Below are 18515 nucleotides of genomic sequence, written 5' to 3'. Positions count from 1 at the left end.
GATGAAGAGTAGGAGTTGGTTCACACAGATATCTTGCTCTACATGCGAGTGTAGCAAACACGTTGGAAATAGTGTTAGGAAGTCTGAAGGCAGGGAGGGCATATACAATGGCAGTTTGAGTCAGGCAACCACTCTAGGTGACACAAGCCTTGCTGGCCCTTCCCCCTGAGCATGCAAGAGAACCATCTACCTGCCAGTGCAGTGAGAATGCCCCTCCCAAGGCCTCGTGCTGCAGGGAGGGCCGTTTGTCCCAGCCCCGCCTCTGCACGAACCCTAGAAGCCCTTTGATTGGCCAGGCACCCTTAGGGGGCGGGGCTTAGGTCACAGCTACTGCTGCTCCCCGCCCCAAACATTCAGTTGGGGCCTGGCTTTCCATAGCAGTGGAGCTCTGCATTGTAGCTCCACTGTTGGGACTCGGGGGTAGGCCGATTAGGCTTAGCAGCAGCGGCACTAGCAGCAGCAGCTCCCGAGGGAGCGTTTGGTGGTGACACCGGAGTCGGCCAGTGCTCGAGGAGCAGCTTCGGGAGCAGCACCAGCGGTGGTTTGGGGGCTCTTTGGGGGTGGCACTGGGCTGGGTTTAGCCTGGTTAGGGGGCGTGGAGGCCTTGGTGCGGCTTAGTTTGCGGTGGCTGGGGGCTCATCGGCCTTCCTTGGGCCTGATTTGGGCTCTGGGTGGTTGGTAGTAGGGGTGTGCATTTTGGAATTTTCTTGTTTCGATTTGTATCCGAATTGAAACATCCCCGTTTTGTTTTGTACCCAAATTTTCTGAATCCGAATCAGCCCTGTTTTGTTTTGTAGCCAAATTTTCCGGATCCAAATCCAAATCGATTTGGATTTTTAAAAAGGGTCCCAGGGCAAAAAGAATGGGTGGTGGTAGTGTCCAATGGGTGGAAGCTACCACCCACATTTCAAAGGAATTGGGCAAAGGGCTGATTTTCTTTGTGAATTTTATTTAAGTTTACACATCTTTAAGAATTTTCCCATAGGGAATAATGGGGATTCCAGCAAATGTATCACTTCAAATCAAGGGGAAAGGGATGACCCAGAGCAGAGTGTGGTGGGTGGTAGTGCCCAATGGGGGCAAGGAAACTTCCAGAATTATTTCAAAGGAATTGGGCAAAGGGCTGGTCTTTTGTGATTTGTTGAAGTTTACATATCTAAGATTTCTCCCATGGGGAATAATGGAGGTTTCAGTAGCCCCATAATTCCACTTGGGGGGCACTGGGGTTGCCCAGAGCGAGCGGTTGTGTAGTGCACATAGGGTGCCAACCACCCCCACCCCCACAAGCCTGTGGGGTACTGGGTTTTGTTGTTTCCGAGGTGTTCATTGTAGATTCTCTGGTAGCATATGAGATTTACAGTGAAAAACAAGAATCCACTCTCATATGCTACCAGAGAATCTATACTCAGAACACCACAGAAACAGCAGAACCCAGCACCCCATAGGTTAGCAACCCTTCCCCTGGCCAATGTGGGGTCAGTAAAGAGTGGGAAGAAGCAAAAGAGCCAATGGGGAACAAGGAGGGAATTGTCAGCAGGTCAGCCCATGATTTAGGTCACTGATCAGAAGGCTGGAAGGGTGGGAAATTCAAAGAGATGTCCAACACAAAATGGAGACTGACTCAGAGATCACCACAAAATGGAGGTCCAAAACAACAAAACATTTTGTAGTCGAAACAGGGACGTTTTGCTTTGTATACAAAACTTTTGGATCTGGAAAATGGGTGTTTTGTTTTGTCTACAAAACACCCGAAACAGGCTGTTTTGGGTACAAAATGTTTTGTATCCAAAACGTTTCGCACATCCCTAGTTGGGAGGCCGAAAGGCATCCAGCATAGGCCGCCTCGCCTAAGTTCGGGTCTTACTTAACTTTTGGGCCTGACCTGACCATCTCTCGGGGCCCTCTCTCTCCTAAGTGGTACTGGGCCTGGGGTTCAGGCCAGCTTCCCTATTAGTGGCCACTAGTTGGTTGGGCCTGTTGCCTTTCGGGTGTGGTGGTGCTTCAGGGAGCGGGGTGATCCCACTTCGTCGAACTCAGTTGTTTTACTTTGGCCTTGCTAGTTACCAGACATGCCTCCCAAGAAGGCCTGGGGTAAGACTGGGGGTCAGCCAACTAGGCCTTCTCACCAACCCGTCCCCCAGCCCTCTTCCTCTGATGAGGATGATGTGGACATGGCCCAAATTAGGGGCCTTATTCAGCAGACGGAGGCGCTGGAGCAGGCCAAGAAGGATCTCTCAGATAAAGGGGCGGGTCCATCCGGTGTGCCCACCAGGCCTGTTAAGCGGACCAGGGGGGCTGTTAAAGCACAGCTGTTGAAGTCTCTGTCTGATAGGCTTTCATCTCTGTAGAGCGGAGCAATGCCTGTCAAGCCGGTCGATGAAGGGGATCCTTCCCGTTTGGAGCCAAGCGGTCTGGCCAGTCCTGTGCCTGTGGAAGTGCCAACACCTGTCCCAACAGTGCCTGCCGATCCCAGTGGAGGGAGCGATTTCACTCCAGGTGACAACATCACACCATTGCCCACGGAAGGTACCGGCCCGTGGCGTATGTGTCCCTGGCCGAGACCTTCTTATGTTGGCTGGGGCGCCCCCCGTTTCTGGACACCAACCCTGCACCCATGGCAAGGGGGGGCTTTACATGAGTTCCCCAGGGTTTTAGCTAGTACACAAGGCATGGCTGAGCAAGTTTGGCAAGGCTCAGTGGTTCCTGGTGCGCCAACCGCGTTAAGTTCCACTGCAGGAGCAGGGTTTTATCCAATGGGTGTGTTGCCGTCACCACAGCATTCCTCTTATGGGGCTGTAGGGCTCCCCCTGGGTGACCATTTATTACTCACTACTAAGGATAAGATTTTGAAGGGCAAATATGTAGATAAGTTTAGCCTTCTGTTTAGGGAACCTGAGGTGAAACACAAGGAAAGGGAGTCATGTAGGGACCACGAGGTTACCAAGCGGAAGCCCGTGGAAAAAACATGGAATTGGCTGTCTGGGTATACTGTATACATGGGGATGGTCCTGCATGCATAGCTGGCCAGAGGGCTAGCTTTAATTAAATACCTGGATATCATTCACCAGGCTGTATCTGATTTTTCTGGCTCCGCATGGCTGCGCGATGACGAAAATTTTCGCATGCGTGCTGCCTTGGACCTCGCCTTACCGTGGGATGTTCCCCTCCAGGAGTCTTGGCTCCTTATAATGTCCCCTTCCCGCCCGGTGGAGGGTGAGAGGTCAGATAGTGGGCATTTGTTGTCGCGGCCGTCGGGTGCTTTCACCCAGGCCAGTGGGGGCCAACAGTGGTTTCAACCCCAGCTGGTCTGTTGGGAGTTTAACAAATGGGGGTAAGTGTTCCAGATCCCCTTGTAAGTTCCGTCACGCCTGTGGCCTGTGTGGCACGAAGCACCCAAGCTCTGCCTGCGCACAGGCTAGGAGATGGGGTTCTGGTCTCAGGAATCGTCCGGGAGGTAGCAGAAAGGGTAATCCTCCTCCCCCACCTGCGGGAAAAGGGCCCCAGTCCAGTAAAGTTGCCAGTGTTGGAGTTTTGGCTGCAAAACTACCCTGATCGGGGGGCGGCGGCGGCCTTTCTATACAGTGGTTTTGCAGAAGGCTTTAGGATTCCATCGGAATCCAGGCGAGTTGCCTTTATGGCCAACAATTTGTGTTCAGTTGAGGGTATGGAGGCTGTGGTTAGGAGGAAGATAGACAAGGAGGTGGCAGCCGGTAGGGTGCTTGGCCCCTTTGACACCCCACCGTTTCCTAACTTGAGGGTATCCCCTCTTGGGGTTGTTCCCAAGAAGGTCCCGGGTGAGTTTAGGCTTATCTATCACTTGTCTTACCCGAAGGGGGCATCCGTTAATGACGGCATCCCTGACCACTTGTGCTCGGTCTTATATACTTCCTTTGATGAGGCCGTGCTTGTGGTGTGCAGGTGTGGGGTGGATGCCCTTTTGGCAAAGTGCGACATTGAGTCTGCATTTCGCCTGGTGCCAGTACATCTGGCAGATTTTGACCTCCTGGGGTTTTCTTTTGAGGGCAGGTATTATTTTGATTGGGCCCTTCCAATGGGCTGTTCAGTTACAGTACGTGTGCAGCGTTTGAGGCTTTTAGCACATTCTTAGAATGGAGCTTGCGGCAAAGGACTGGTTTGCGGTCCACAGCTCATTCCTGGATGACCTTGGCCGAATGTCATCAGTTATTGGAGGGTTTCATTCAGCTTATGCAGAAGCTAGGGGTTCCCTTAGTGCAGGATAAGACAGAAGTACCTGCTACGAGATTAGCCTTCTTAGGGATTGAACTGGATACTTTGGCGGGTTGTTCCTGGTTGCCTCAAGAAAAATTGGCTGTCTTGCTTGATTTGGTAAGGGATCTTGGAAGGGCCCGCAAGGCCACACTAAAGGAATTGCAGGTAGTGGTTGGGCACCTCTATTTTGCTTGCAGGGTCGTGGCCCCTGGTCGGGCTTTCCTGAGGAGGCTTTGTGACTTGATGGCGGGCCTTCGGGCGCCTCGTCATCGAGTGCGGCTTAACATGGGCATTAGGGAGGATTTAGCTGTTTGGGAAGAATTCCTCAGGAATTTCAATGGCGTGTCCTTTTGGAGGAGGGAGCAACTTCTGGAGGCTGAGCTCCAGATCCACTCTGATGCTGCTGGGGGAATAGGTTTTGGTGTATACTTTCGTGGCCGATGGTGTGCGGCGAAGTGGCCTCCAAATTGGGCGGACCAGGGAATAACTAGGGACCTTACCTTTTTAGAGCTCTTCCCCATTGTGGTTGCAGTTCATCTGTGGGCACCCGAGCTAGCCAACTCCACAGTGAGGTTCTGGTGCGACAACCAAGCAGTTGTACAGGTTGTTAATGCTCAGACTTCACGTTCTCAGCGGGTTATGAGTCTGCTTCGGGTCTTTGTACTGCAGTCTTAAGTTTAACATTCTTTTTGTGGCTAGACGTGTCCCGGGGCTTCAGAATGAAATCGCTGATGCCCTGTCTCATTTCCAGGTGGACAGATTCAGGGACCTGGTGCCCGAATCTTTGGCGGAACCGGAGCCCATGCCGGAAGCCCTGTGGCAGCTTGGCAAGTGAAGGCCTGGCAGGCCATTGAAGCCTCATTAGCACCCAGTACTAGGGTTAGCTATTCCGCCAAGGTGGCCGCGTTTGCTGTTTTCAGGAAGGGTGAGGGCCTCCCTGAGGTTTGGCCTGTTCCTCCTACACATATCATGCAGTTCTTGGTTCATTTACATGAGGCAGGTAGGGCGGTTTCAACATTAGCAGGGTATGTGTCCGCTTTGTCCTTTACAGCCCAAGCCATGGGGGTTGCTGATAGCACCGGGGACTGCCGAGTACGCCGTATGCTTGAGGGTTGGGCCAGGGGGCTACCCAAACACTTGAAGCAGAGGCAACCTCTGACCTTTGAGTTGGTGACTGCGATGGTAGGCAGTTTGCAAGGGGTCTGTAGTTCAGAATGGAAGGTGATCCTTTATAGGGCGGCCACGTTGGTCTCATTTTGGGGGGCCTTTCGGCCTAGCGAGGTTTTGCCTTGCAGTGGGAGGGCGTCATGGGAGAGGTGTCTACAGTTCAAGGATTTGCTTCTTAAAGATGCTGAGGCACAGCTACTCCTGCGATCTTCTAAAACAGATCAAAGAGCTAGGGGACAGGTGGTTGTGTTGTCTGCTGCCAGTGATCTGGGTGAGTGCCCTGTGGCCGCGCTGCGGCGCTATTTGGCCTTGCAACCCTACGCTGAGGGATGCCTTTTCGTACATGAGGACGGCCATCCATTGACACAGTTTCAGCTGTGGTCTGTACTGAAAGTGGTACTTTCCTCCCTTGGGGAGTCAATGCAGGATTTTAGTCTGCACTCTTTTAGGATATGTGCAGCAACTACCGCCAGTCGTCTAGGCTTGCCAGATGGTGCCGTTCGGTGGATTGGGCGGTGGCGCTCAAAGGTATTCCTGCGTTATGTGTGCTAAGGTGCTGGTTCCCAGCGGTGGCTGGGTTGTTATGCACGCTAAGGCGCTTAGAGCCAGCAGCTGCTGGTTTGTTCTAATGTTTATGTTCTCTTGGCAGGTGCTGGTGGGACAACGTCTTCAGTGTGTGTCCTCATTTGCGGCCATTCTTTGGTTTTCTGGGCCTTCAAACGGGCCAGCACCTCCAAGTTCGGCACCCAGCTTGGGTTGGGCCAGCAAGCCTCAATTTACTGGCTTGGGATGTGGGGGATGCTTTGGGACCAGTTACTCCCGGTGTTGGGTGATTATTTAGCTAGAAGACCCCCCTCCTCAGGTTTTGGTACTTCACTTGGGTGAAAATGACTTGAATCAGTGGACCGGGCTCTCCATTATAAGACAGGCCTCCCCGGATTTTCTAACATTAAAGTCTTTGATGCCTGGGGTTCACATTGTATGGGTGGAATGGCTGCAGTGCTGGGTTTGGTGTGGGGCTCGCAGTTTGCGGGGGGCCGAAAGGGCAAGGCGTAAAGCTTCTGCCGCAATTGGTAAAGCGGTGGTTGCAGTAGGCGGGGCACATATACCGCAGCCGGGCCTTTGCTATGCCCAGCCCCTGCTGTTCCAGCCAGACGGCGTCCACTTATCGGTTGAGGGGTGTGACATTTATTTGTCCAATCTGAAGAGGGGGCTTGGCATAGTGTTGGAGAGTCTTGGGGTTGGCACGTTAAGCTAGGCTAACCTGCCTGGGTGGCAGGGACAGTGCGGGCTGGGTTATCAGAAATGGGGGATTTAACATCGGTAAGCACCCTTGGGCAGTTTGAATCGGTCGAGTGGTCAATCGCTCCTTTGTGGTTCTCACGGCCCAGGGATGATGGTTGGCCATTAAACCAGCTTCAGGACTTCGCAAATCCTGGGGCTTAGCGGTCCAGGAGATGCAAACCCCTGGAAGTGTCCAGATCCTTAGGGGTTGACTGTGAAGGGATAGAAGCGGGTTCTTACCTGCTTTTTTCCAGAGTCAGGTTGAGTTGCCCGTTTAGGACTTGGACTAGGACTGCGAAGTCTGAACCCGGTCTTTGTTAGGCCCGCACTGTCAAAGGGGGGTGGAGTGTTCCCCTCTTTTGTCCACTACTCAAGTTTTCAATTGGTTAAATAAAGTTGTGGCCCGTTATACCAATATTTTGTGTCTGTGTCTTCTTGGGGCTATGGGTCTGGTGACAAAGACCACCGCTGCCTATGCTAGATGCCTGCTGCCTGTCCCCATAAGCAGCAGCAGGCAGTGATCATCACTCCAGTGGCCAGTCCCTTTGGTGCCTATGCTCTCTCTCTCTTTTCTTTGCCTGTTTCTGAAATGGAGGAGACCAAGCAGATTAGTCTGCTGGAGGCAAGAGAGACCAGTCAGCATTAAGCATTGTTGGCTGTATAACAGCACTGAATGCTGCCAAGAAGAAGAGAGGCAGTGGCCAGCACTAGGCTTCAGGTGAGTTGGGGAGGGGGAGGGGGTAGTGTTCCCTCTAACAGGGATTTGCAGATGTTGTTGACGACAACTCCCAGAATCCGCAGCTAAAGACCACTGCACCTGGGGATGCTGGGAGTTGTAGCGCAGGGTTTCTTACTCTTGGGCCCCCAGATGTTGTTGGACTACAACTCCCAGAATCCCCAGCCTCAAAGGCCATGTCTGGGGATTCTGGGAGTTGTAGTCCAACAACATCTGGGGGCCCAGGATGTTGTAAGAAACCCTGTTGTAGTGAACAACATCTGGGAATCTCTGTTAGAGAGAACAGTGGTAGGGAGGGGTGAAAGTGCTGAGACAAGGGAGAGGATGGCAGCTGCAATGGAAAAGAAGTGAGGGTGGCGGTGGTAGGCAGGTGAAGCAATGCCTGTTGGTGGGGGGGTGGGAATGGGCCTGCCCTTGCCATCCCATGGTACAGTTGTCCCATGAGGCGAAAGAGGGTTGCCCTCCCTTCACTTCATTACAGACCCGCCCTGGGCATGTACATTGAGCACACAGTCATACTGGCAACAAAGTGAGAAATCACAGTTAGAGTCCACAGCAAGTTCCCCAACTGTGGTAGTGCTATGAGCTGTTTCACACATTACACAAAGCAAATCCAGGTCTGCCACTGAATCAACCAGGCCTGACTTGCTGACAATATCTGTATGTATGGTTCACAGTTGACACATTCATACATTGCCCTTTTCAGATGTGCACAGAAACTACCTTAGATGTACACCAAAAGATATAATGTGGGGAAAGGACCTTCTTCTAGTTCTGTGTCCAGTCCAGAATTCTAGCTGGCTTTTCCCCATGATGGTCAGCTCGCACATTACATTGTCCATGCAAATACACACCTGGAATAGCTGGGACTGCATGTGTGTGTAGACGAAACATCTTGTGTGACAATTGGAGGGAGTCAAATTGTTCAGGCACTGGAATAATTCAATTTCATGTAGCCCATCTAGATTGACTTTGTGGCATTCAAAGTCAGGTTCCTACGAAACGTTTGTACATCATGATCCATGATCCCAATATGGTGGATCTGGGAGCCAGTGCTACCTGAAAATAAAGGGGCAATGAACTTGATGGTGGCTACTTATTTTGGAAGCATTAGGGGCTGTCATGCAGACCTTATGATTCCTGCAATCCACATGCAGATGAGAACAGTATCTGGACAAACACAGGTGGGCCTGTCCACACAATCCAGTAGATTATCTGCTCCAGGCCAAATGAGAGGAAGGGAGGGCCATGTTTGTCAAGTAAAACAAGCATTCTGAGATCATTTCAGTAGTTTAGAGCTGGAGTTCCCAACCTTGAGAACCCAGATGTCATCGGACTACAACTCCCATTGACGGGGAGGTGATATTTATCTGGGCTGGCGAGGAGCCCGTACATATCATATGTATAGTACATTTCAGTCTTGGGAAAGCTACTGATCATTACTGCATGTGGATAAGTGATGGAACTAGACAACAAAGGAGCAAAGATGGAAGATAGTAGAGATTTACAGGACAGGCTTGCGATTCCCTAGATTTCTTAGGAGATGTGGTCATGACATGAACTATTGCTGACCTCTAGTGGAAATAGCTAACATTTCAACCAATTTTTGTTTTACCTGGGGTTTTGTTTTGTTTTGGGGGTGGGGGGAGGAAGAAACTTACTGCAGGAGGAAGCGGTGTAATTTAGGATGAGTTAGGACAAAACTATATAAATTACATATATGCGTGTATAAGTGTCAAGTAGCAGAATTCGGAGCAAATCTAGGCCATTCACATTACTGATTGTTATTGCAGTTGATTATGGTTGCTTGCTTATGGTTCTCCCAACCTCGGCTTGTTCACATGGCAGGCTTCTCCCATCCATCCTACCCATTTCTGGCCAATAGAATTGAAGAGGAGGCAGAACGCCCCACCTCCTGCTTCCTATGTGCTTCCTGCTTCCTACCCAGAATGTTGGGGGCAATATGCTAAATCATTGTAAACCACTTAGAGAGCTCCAGCTATAGAGCGGTATATAAATGTAAGTGCTATTGCTATTGTAAGCGCTACATTCACCTGTGCCCAGGGGCGTAATGATAGGGGGGCAGGGGGGGCACTTGCCCCAGGCGCCACTTGGCAGGGGGGCGCCAAAAAGTGCCCCCACCAATCCCCTGCCTTTTCCCAAAAAATTTTTTTTGATTCGCATTTGATTTTTTTTTTTTAGTCCGCAAAGACGCAGCACTCCCCGCCCCGCCGCCCTGCCACCAGTCACGAATGCATCGGGAGGAGGAAACGCCGCGCATGCGTGTCTGGTGTCTGGCCTGGGAGGAGAGCTCACTGCAGAGGCGTAACTAGGGAAAACAGCGCCCAGGGCAAGCACTGAAATGGCGCCCCCCCCCGCGCCCCAACATACTACATTATACTTAGGTTTTTCCTCACAAGCGCCCGCCGCCGCCGCCAAGCCAGGCCACTGACTGGCCGCCAGGTGCCAGCAAAGCAATGGGGGGGGGCGCGGGCGGCGCGGAAGGGACTGCTCATGGGGGAGGGGGCGCCGACACGCTCCCTTGACTGCTGCAGCGCTGCTGCACTGAGCAGGAAACATTTGTATTAACAAAAAATTAAAAACAAAATTAATTTTTTTTTGTCATGGCGGCGCCCCCCACGTGACCAGAAAAGATGGCGCCCGGGGCACGTGCCCCCCCTGCCCCCCCTATAGTTACGCCTCTGGCTCACTGCCTGGCGCCTGCAACGTGCGTGCACTTTGTCTTCTCTTTAATCAAGTTCTAAAACTGTGTGCTGCTTTCTGATAAAGTGCACCATGTGGCCACTGGGGGCAGTGAGCCAGGAGCCGCCGCTGCTACCGGAGGCGGCGGGAACCGGGTCTTTTCCCAGAGCCCTCGTGGCGGCTCGTCCTGGGAGGATTCGGTCGCCCCATCAGCAGTGGTGGTGCAAGTCCAGCAGCAGCAGCGGCGCCATCAGCAGGGCAAAGTGAGTCAAATACGATCGCAAAGAGCTGCGGAAAAGGCTGGTGCTGGAGGAGTGGATCGTGGAGCAGCTCGGGCAGCTCTATGGCTGCGAGGTAGTAGCCGCGCGGTAGCCACTGGCCGACTTCAGAGGGGTGGGGAGAGAGTTGGCTTCTTCCGGGCAGCAGCAGGCTCCCTCTGCCCGGGTCCGATTGTACAGTCTGGCCCTTGCCCGAAATACAAGAGAACCCGCCCGCCCGTCGAGGCACACACCACACCCCTCACACGCAACAGTTATCTAGCGAGCGCTGAACAAATGCAAAACACTCGCAGTTCAGATTTCCATCTCGCTATTTTAGGCGTCTTCTAGACTCGAGCATAGGCTGAGCTCCTAGCAACCCCAGCTCGCGCTTTATTTTAATTGTTTTCGGGGGGGTTGTCTTGTTCTTCGTAAATGTACTTGCTGCTCTTCGTGTCCTGAGGACACGAAGAGCAGCAAGTACATTTACGAAGAACAAGACAACCCCCCGAAAACAATTAAAAGAAAGTGCGAGCTGGGGTTGCTAGGAGCTCAGCCTATGCTCGAGTGATACAGAGAAGAAACTGCATGTATGAACACTGAAAAATGCCCCCCCCGCCACCCTATATCACAAAACATGCCAAGATCTTAAGGAGTGCCAACTTGCCTTTTAAAGGGTTTTTACAGGGCTAGGAGACTCGAGCATAGGCTGAGCTCCTAGCAACCCCAGCTTGCGCTTTATTTTAATTGTTTTCGGGGTATTGTCTTGTTCTTCGTAAAATGTACTTGCAGAAGAGAGGTAATTCAAACAGTTTTACTGCAGGCAGCAGACCCCCTAAAGGAGGTATTTGCATTCAAGTTTTCAGAGGAACCTTGCCCTCTGCAGTCTTATTTTTTAATTTTGAATATGAAGCGACAAAGTGAAGTTGTTCAGCAGCAGCGAGGGAAAACACTCTGGAGACTCTCAGAGCAGAGGCACGCTCCTTTAGACCAGTTGATCCGTTTCCTTCACGGGCGGGAGGAGGAGGAGTGTGGCTAAATCGTGTCCTCAATCCTCGGTCTGCATAGACCGAATTCTTTAAATAGTGCTCGTCGCTTTAAATTGCTCTTTAAGAATATGAAGAGCTCCTTGGTTGACAACTGTGTGTGTGCGAGAGAGAGGGAGAGAGAGACACACACAGACAGACAGAGAAGCCACCTCCAAATGACATTCCCAGTGCTCGATTTCCCCATTCTTTGCCCAGTTCTCTATTCCCCCACCCCCACCCTTTATTTTCAAAGAAAGCAGGGCGGTATCTGTGTATAGGATTTCTACCTAGCCCTGTAAAAACCCTTTAAAAGGCAAGTTGGCACTCCTTAAGATCTTGGCATGTTTTGTGATATAGGGTGGCGGGGGGGGGGGGGGCATTTTTCAGTGTTCATACATGCAGTTTCTTCTCTGTATCATGTGATGCATATTACACTATGGTTCTGCCCACCGCAGCTTAGCTGAAATTGTTCGGCTGCCTACAGAGAAGCTCTGACTTTATGTGAGGGTGATGAATGTTTCATTTGCTGTTTCTTCCTAGGTTCAAAATCTTTACCTTTTGATGCCACATACTGTTGACAATTATAGACATTGTCTGAGCTGATTTATCTGGCTGTAATCTCTCTGTGTGATCACAAATCACAGGTTTAGGTTGCAAATAGACTTAATGGGTTTTTAAAATGTGTGGTGAACCTTGGGTTAAGTGGAGTCTCCCTGTTCTGATAATGCTATGTACAACTGGAAGAATATAGTAACCTTGGTGTGTTTCTGTTAAGTTTGTCCAGAAACTGGTCTTATGTTACTGGATGCCTCTACAAGGAGGTAGGTTTGGCTGGGAGTGATTGGCTACATGCATTGATTTATCTGGTTGATTGGTACATGCATTATGATTGGTACATATGATTGGTATGTACATATGTACATGCATTATGATTGGTACATATGATTGGTACATGCATTAAATCCTGATCTTGTCCGTAGCCAATTGACTGCCTGAAGAAAATCGCTTCATTATAGAAAATCGCTTCATTATAGAGGGTTTCAATTTCTTGCCAAGAATATCCATCTGGGACTATGTAAATAAAATATTGGCGACTCAACCGGTGGTAGAAAAATGAGAGTAAAATAGGCAATTTGCTGATATCCTTTGCCTTTCTTTCTTTCCTTCCTTCCTTCCTTCTCCATACTCTTTTTTAAATCTCTACTTCACTTTCCCTCAAGCTCCTACTCCTTCCTTCCTGGGGGTATTTATTTATGTGTATTTATTTCAAGCAAGTCAGATGTATGCTGGGGGGGGCGCAATTTCAGTGCTTGCCCTGGGCGCCGTTTTCCCTAGTTACGCCTCTGCCTGTGCCCAAGTAGGCAAGGAGCAAGTGTGTGTGCTTGCGTGGTTTCAGGTTATTTTTGCAGTTTTAAAAATATATGTATATTTTGGTGCTCCTTAGATTATTTTCGATGGTCCTTGTGCTAGCTCACTGGGATTCCTGAATTATTGCTTTGTAGCTTTAAGTAGGGATGTGCACGAACCTGTTCGGAGGCCCTTTTGCGGACCTCCGGACAGGTTCAAACACGGGGCCAGTTCGAAGTTCAAAGGCCCCAGTGGTGGCACTTTAAGGGCGGGGGGAGGGTGCACTTACCCCTCTCGCCACTTTCCCCCCGCCGGTGTTGTTTTTTGTAAAAAAACTTTGAGGTGGCAGCATACCTCCCTGCTGCCCTATTGCCCTTCTCAGCCGGAAGTGGCAGGAAGTACTGGGTGCGCATGATCATGTTGTGTATGCATGCGGACCTGTCTGACATGAGCGCACATGTGACGGGTGCACGCAGTACTTCCGGCCACTTCCAGTTGAGGAGGGCAATGGGGTGGCAGGGAGGTACGCTGCTGCCCCTGGCCCCGCCCCCATGTCTGACATCAGAAGCAGAGGCCTGGCTAGCCACGCCCCTGCGTCTGATGTCAGACATGGAGGTGTGATCTCCCTCCCAAAGGGGGCCATGCGGCCCCATTTGGAAGGCAGATCGGTCCGTGCTGCATAGGGCACTGTGGGCCAGAGTGACTCTCTCTGCCTTTAAAGGCAGGGAGAGCCATTCTGGCCGTGCTGATAATGCAGCACAGGTTTATCTGTTTGGGAGTGAGTGAGTTTGGGCTCTGTTTGGGAGGGAGATCGGCCACACTGCATTGCCAGAGAGGTCAGAAGCAGCTCTCCCTGCCTTTAGAGGCAGGGAGAGTCACTCCAGCCCGTGCTGCCAATGCAGTGCAGGCCGATTTTGTTCCCAAACAGGGCTGCGCGGCCCCATGTTGGAGTGAAATAACGCTCCCCACGTCTGACATCAGACGCAGGGGGCATGTTGGGGCCGCGAGGCACAGCCCCTGATTGGTGGCAGCCCAAGTTCTTTGAACCCGTTCGCCCAACGGTGGCTCTGCCCCTGTCCCTCAGAATAACTCCTCTCAGGCAACAGAGTATCTGGTTTCCAGAACTGACTGTCTGGTTTCAGAGACAGCCTCTTCACAGACATTGATCTCATCAGCGGCTGCCTCTAGATGTGAACAAGGCAATGTACTGAACCTTTTCACAAGAATAACCTCTGCAGGATTCCAGCCAAAGGGGATTGCAAAAACCACTATACCTGATGTAGGAGGCTGCCATATATGAGTCAGATTTAGCCACAGACCTTGGGGATTAGGTCCGTGGCCTCCTGTTTCGGTGGGGGGGCTCCAAATGTTTTTGGGGGGGCTCCCCAGAGCCCTGTCACTGCCCTGTGCCCGCCGCACCAGTTAAATCTTTTTTTAAAAAACCTTTTAACCATCTGCTGCTGCGCAGCAGGGACGGGGCGCCAGGGTGGCCACTCGAGGGGAGACCAAGGCAGGGGAGGTAGCAGTGGCAAGAGCTCCATCCCTGAGCCCTCCTGCCTCCCAAATGAAAGATCAGGCCATTTTGGGCCCATTTAGGGTCTCTCTATGCACACAAGTGCAGGTGTCTGAAATGGGCCGAAAACAGCCCGATCTGTCATTTGGGAGACAGGCGGGCTCAGGGAAGGAGCTCTTGTTGCCGCCTCCACCTCCCCCACCTAGGTCTCCCCTCGAGTGCCCCCCCCTCGTAGGTTAAAAGGTACAAAAAAAGATTTAACTTGCCCCTCCAAGCCCTCAAGCGCAGGGCGGGGGGGACTCTGATGTCCTTCAGGTCCGGGCTTCAAAATTACCTAGGTGCGCCCCTGCATTAATCCATCTAACTCAGCATTGTCAACTCTGACTGGCAGTGGCTGTCCAGGATTTCAAAAAGATGTTATTCCTTGCCATACCTGGAGGTGTCAAAGACTGAACCCGGGACCTTCTGCATGCAAAATATGTGGTTTGCCACTGAGCTACAGTATCCCTGGCCTTGTGGTAGCAAGCATGAATTGTCCCCTTTGCTTAGCAGGGTCCACCCTGGTTTGATTTGAATGGGAGACTATATGTGAGCACAGGAAGATATTCCCCTTATGGGATGTGGCCTCTCTGGGAAGAGCACCTACATGCTTGCATGCAGAAGGGTCCAAGTTCCCTCCCGGGCATCTCCACCAGGAGAGGGCTGAGAAAGACTCCTGCCTACATCTTTGGAGAAACTACTGGCAGATTGTGAAGACAATACCGAGCTAGATGGACTAATGGTCTGACTTTGTATAAGGCAGCTTCCTATGTTCCTCCCCTGCATATGAAGGTAACTAGTTGTCTGAATTCCTGCTAAACGACTTGATCCAAAAAGATATGGGAATGCTGTGATAAGCAAAAAGTTGAACCCTAACAGTATTTTGGTCAACACAGTGATACTTGCATGACTCTGCAGCAGAAGTACACAACTGTATATAGACTGCGATCAGGAATGGGGCTTCTTTCAGAAGGTGTTTTAAAAAAAATATTCCAGGTACTACAGTATATATGGGTTTTAAGGGAGCAAGGGACAATTATTTATGGACAGCATCCAGCAAATCTAATCCTAACTTGTCTGTTATTATGATATCATAAAACAGTCATGTTTAGCTCACTATAAGAGTTGCATTATGACATCACTTCCTGGACCTCAGGCAGATCATCTCCACACACCACAGAAGTGCATTGGAAAGACAGAATGGACACCACTTTGATCCTGGCCTATTGAAAACGAGGCCTTTTCTTGTGCGTGAATTTTTTGGGGGTATTGATTTTTGGTGTCTATGATACAGTTAGAAGAAATTAACTGATTTATCTCATAATACATCCAGTTGTCACTTCATCCTCTCAGTAATGAATGGGAAACGCTCTGTGCGAAGAAGTCCAGACCAAGTCTTTCAAGATAACCCAAATGTTTGTGATAATATCTCCAATGGGCCAACGGGCTCAGGCGGGTTGCAATCAAACAGGTAGAGAGGCCGATTTGTAAATATATATATGTATGTGTGTTCTAGTAAAGTGGTAGAATAAAATATCGATGAAAAGGAGTGTAAGATATTCAGAAATAATGCTTTCATATGTAGTTGTGGGTTAATATAGAAAACCATTTACTAAGGGGTAACTTGCCATAGCATATGTGTATGTATCCAAGTCAGAAGCTGGTTATCTGTATTGTACAATCCCAAAAGAGCTAAATTAAACTACCTCCTGCCTCCTCAGATTGCTGATTGGGTACAAGTTATATGGTAGAGGTCCTCACAATTTGGGAGAATGCTACAGTCTGATGACTGGTGTATCAATTTCAATATTACATTGGTTTTCATGCTGGGTTGTTTGTTTGTTTGTTTGTTTGTTTGTTAAACAGCTGTCATGGGGTGGGGGGGCAATGCAGACTAGGACTGAGGCAGGAACAAAGATTTAAGCCTGTCTTCCCTCACACTGTAGTCCTCCTAATCCAGATCAGGCACACTCACACATACAGCACTGCTGTTTTACATAACAAACAACCAAGGCCAAACAACATGTTTAAAGCTATCTAGCTTGGTCCTCAGCTACTACTTGGTAAATAACCAGCAATATTCACTTGATAATTTGTATACCTCTTTCTTTTTTAATTGTGTGTCCATCCTCGTGTGTGTGTGTGTCCCCGCCCACCATCAACTTTGTAATGCCTGGACCAGTATGAACCAAATTGGGTACAGTTGTAGGGACACCTCAACAGCGTAGTTTGTGATAATGTCATCCAGCTGACCCCAGTCAAGATGGCAGATGCATAAATGTTTGAGGCGCAAGTGGGCTAACATGGACTATCTAACCAATTTGAACCATATTTTGTACAGTTGTAGTAAGTGACACATAGGGACACTTAAATGGTGTCGTTCATAATTATGTCATCCATCCTGATCCAAGATGGCAGATGTTTGAGGCGCAAGAGGGCTAACTAGTGAGTGACACACAGGGAACTTCAACAATGTGGTTTGTGATTATGTCACCCATCCCAATTCAAGATGGAGGACATGTGAACATTTGAGGTTGCAACTGGGCTAACTTGTGAACTGCCTAACTGATTTGAACCAAATTTGCTACAGGTGTAAGGACACACGGGGTGGCTTAAGGGCATAGTTTGTAATGATGTTACCCACCCTGATTCAAGAAGGTGGACACTTGAAAGTTTGAGGTGCAAATGGGAACCGATTTGGACCTAATTTGGTACAGTTGTAAGGACACCTCAAACACATAGTTTGTGATGATGTCATCCACCTCAATTCAAGCTGGCAGACGCATGAACATTTGAGGTGCAAGTGGGCTAACTTGTGAACTGCCTAGTCAATTTTGACCAAATTTTTCCAGTTGCAGGGATAGTAAAAGGAAAGTAGCCAGATTAGTGCTTACTAAAACAACTTGTTGACCACCTTAAGTGGCACAGCGGGGAAATGCTTGACTAACAAGCAGAAGGTTGCCGGTTCAAATCCCCGCTGGTACTATATTGGGCAGCAGCGATATAGGAAAATGCTGAAAGGCATCATCTCATACTGCACAGGAGGAGGCAATGGTAAACCCCTCCTGTATTCTACCAAAGAAAACCACAGGGCTCTGTGGGCACCAGGAGTCGAAATCAACTTGACTGCACACTTTACCTTTAAAACAACTTGTTAGTTAAATGGTTTTCAAAATGTATTGCTTGAACCCTGGAGTTATGCAGAAGCTTGTCCAAGTAGTCCCATTGACTTTAAAAGGACAAGTTAGCTGCCCAAAAGACAGCTCATCTGCTATTTCCAGTTCTCCCTTGTAATGTGTAACTGCAGTGAAGTATTGGGTGCATCTGCGTTCAACTGTGCCAGCCAGGTTTCTGTGTGAATGATGAATGCACCCTAAATCTGAATCAAAAAGGTTTTGCAATGTGCAGGGACCCTGCAGCCAATGCATAGAGGTTCCTCATCAGACAAAATAAAGTGGAAAGGGTTCCTTGAGAGCATAAAATTTGAAAAAACAGTTACATAGGAGAAGCAAGTACTCAGAATAATATGTTACAACAGAATGTCAAAACTGTGGAGGTGTTCCATGTTATGTGCTCGAGCAAGAGGTAGCCCTCAATTCAAATGGGAAGTATAGGGGCCTTAGAGAAGTCACTATGATAGAGAAAGGAATATGCTTAGGGCATACTTACATCAGTACCTGAAACCATGGTAAAGTCTTGCCTATGGTGACTCCTGGCCATTCCAGCCCAGGCATAATGTACTATGTTGCAAGCAGCATTCACATCTAAGCATAACACATAAACAAGACCGTAGCATTGTCCTTACAAACAGCTGACATCCAGATTAAGTTATTCAGTAGTACTGAGTACTACTGACAGGAGTTACTGTCAAGGGCTACTTAATTTCAATAGAACTAATCAGGAGTCATTTGCTCTGGCTGTCAGCTGGTGTTGAAATGCCCAATTGGTCTTTCTCCCCACACTCCAGTCCCAAGAAATACACAGACGCAATAGGCTTGGGTAAAAGGGCCACATTTTATTGGTGTGGTACAATCAGCGAACTGAATGAAGCAGATTCCACTCCCTACAGTGCGGGCCTGACTAGGCCAGTTTGGGACATTGCTGTCCTTTCCCATGCCCCCAAATGGGCGACACACCCTGACTCAAGATAGAAGCAGGATCAGCCCGCTTCATCCTCCACTTTGTCAACCCGTCCGGGTCAGGGCAACTCC

General features: G+C 49.8%; 1 protein-coding gene across 6 annotated transcripts in view; it reads left to right on the top strand.

The window, feature by feature from the left end:
- The window catches only part of LOC128346400 (SUN domain-containing protein 3-like), a 141811-nt gene that overhangs the window by 88868 nt on the left and 34428 nt on the right, over positions 1-18515 (top strand). The window contains exons 1-2 of one of the 6 annotated variants that reach the window (XM_053299666.1): positions 10457-10474; positions 15658-15775. The exons of 2 other annotated variants lie outside the window; for them this stretch is intronic. In XM_053299666.1, the coding sequence (XP_053155641.1) occupies positions 15660-15775 (116 nt within the window). In that variant the 5' untranslated portion in view covers positions 10457-10474; positions 15658-15659. Of the gene's footprint in view, positions 1-1805; positions 2497-10456; positions 10475-15462; positions 15552-15657; positions 15776-18515 lie in introns of those variants that run through there. 3 more of the 6 variants (XM_053299665.1, XM_053299670.1, XM_053299667.1) reach the window with 3 other exon arrangements.

The sequence above is a fragment of the Hemicordylus capensis genome, chromosome 2 (genome assembly GCF_027244095.1).
Source record: "Hemicordylus capensis ecotype Gifberg chromosome 2, rHemCap1.1.pri, whole genome shotgun sequence".
Lineage (NCBI taxonomy): Eukaryota > Metazoa > Chordata > Lepidosauria > Squamata > Cordylidae > Hemicordylus > Hemicordylus capensis.
Note: the sequence above shows the minus strand (reverse complement) of the source record. Positions and strands in the feature narration are given on the sequence as shown.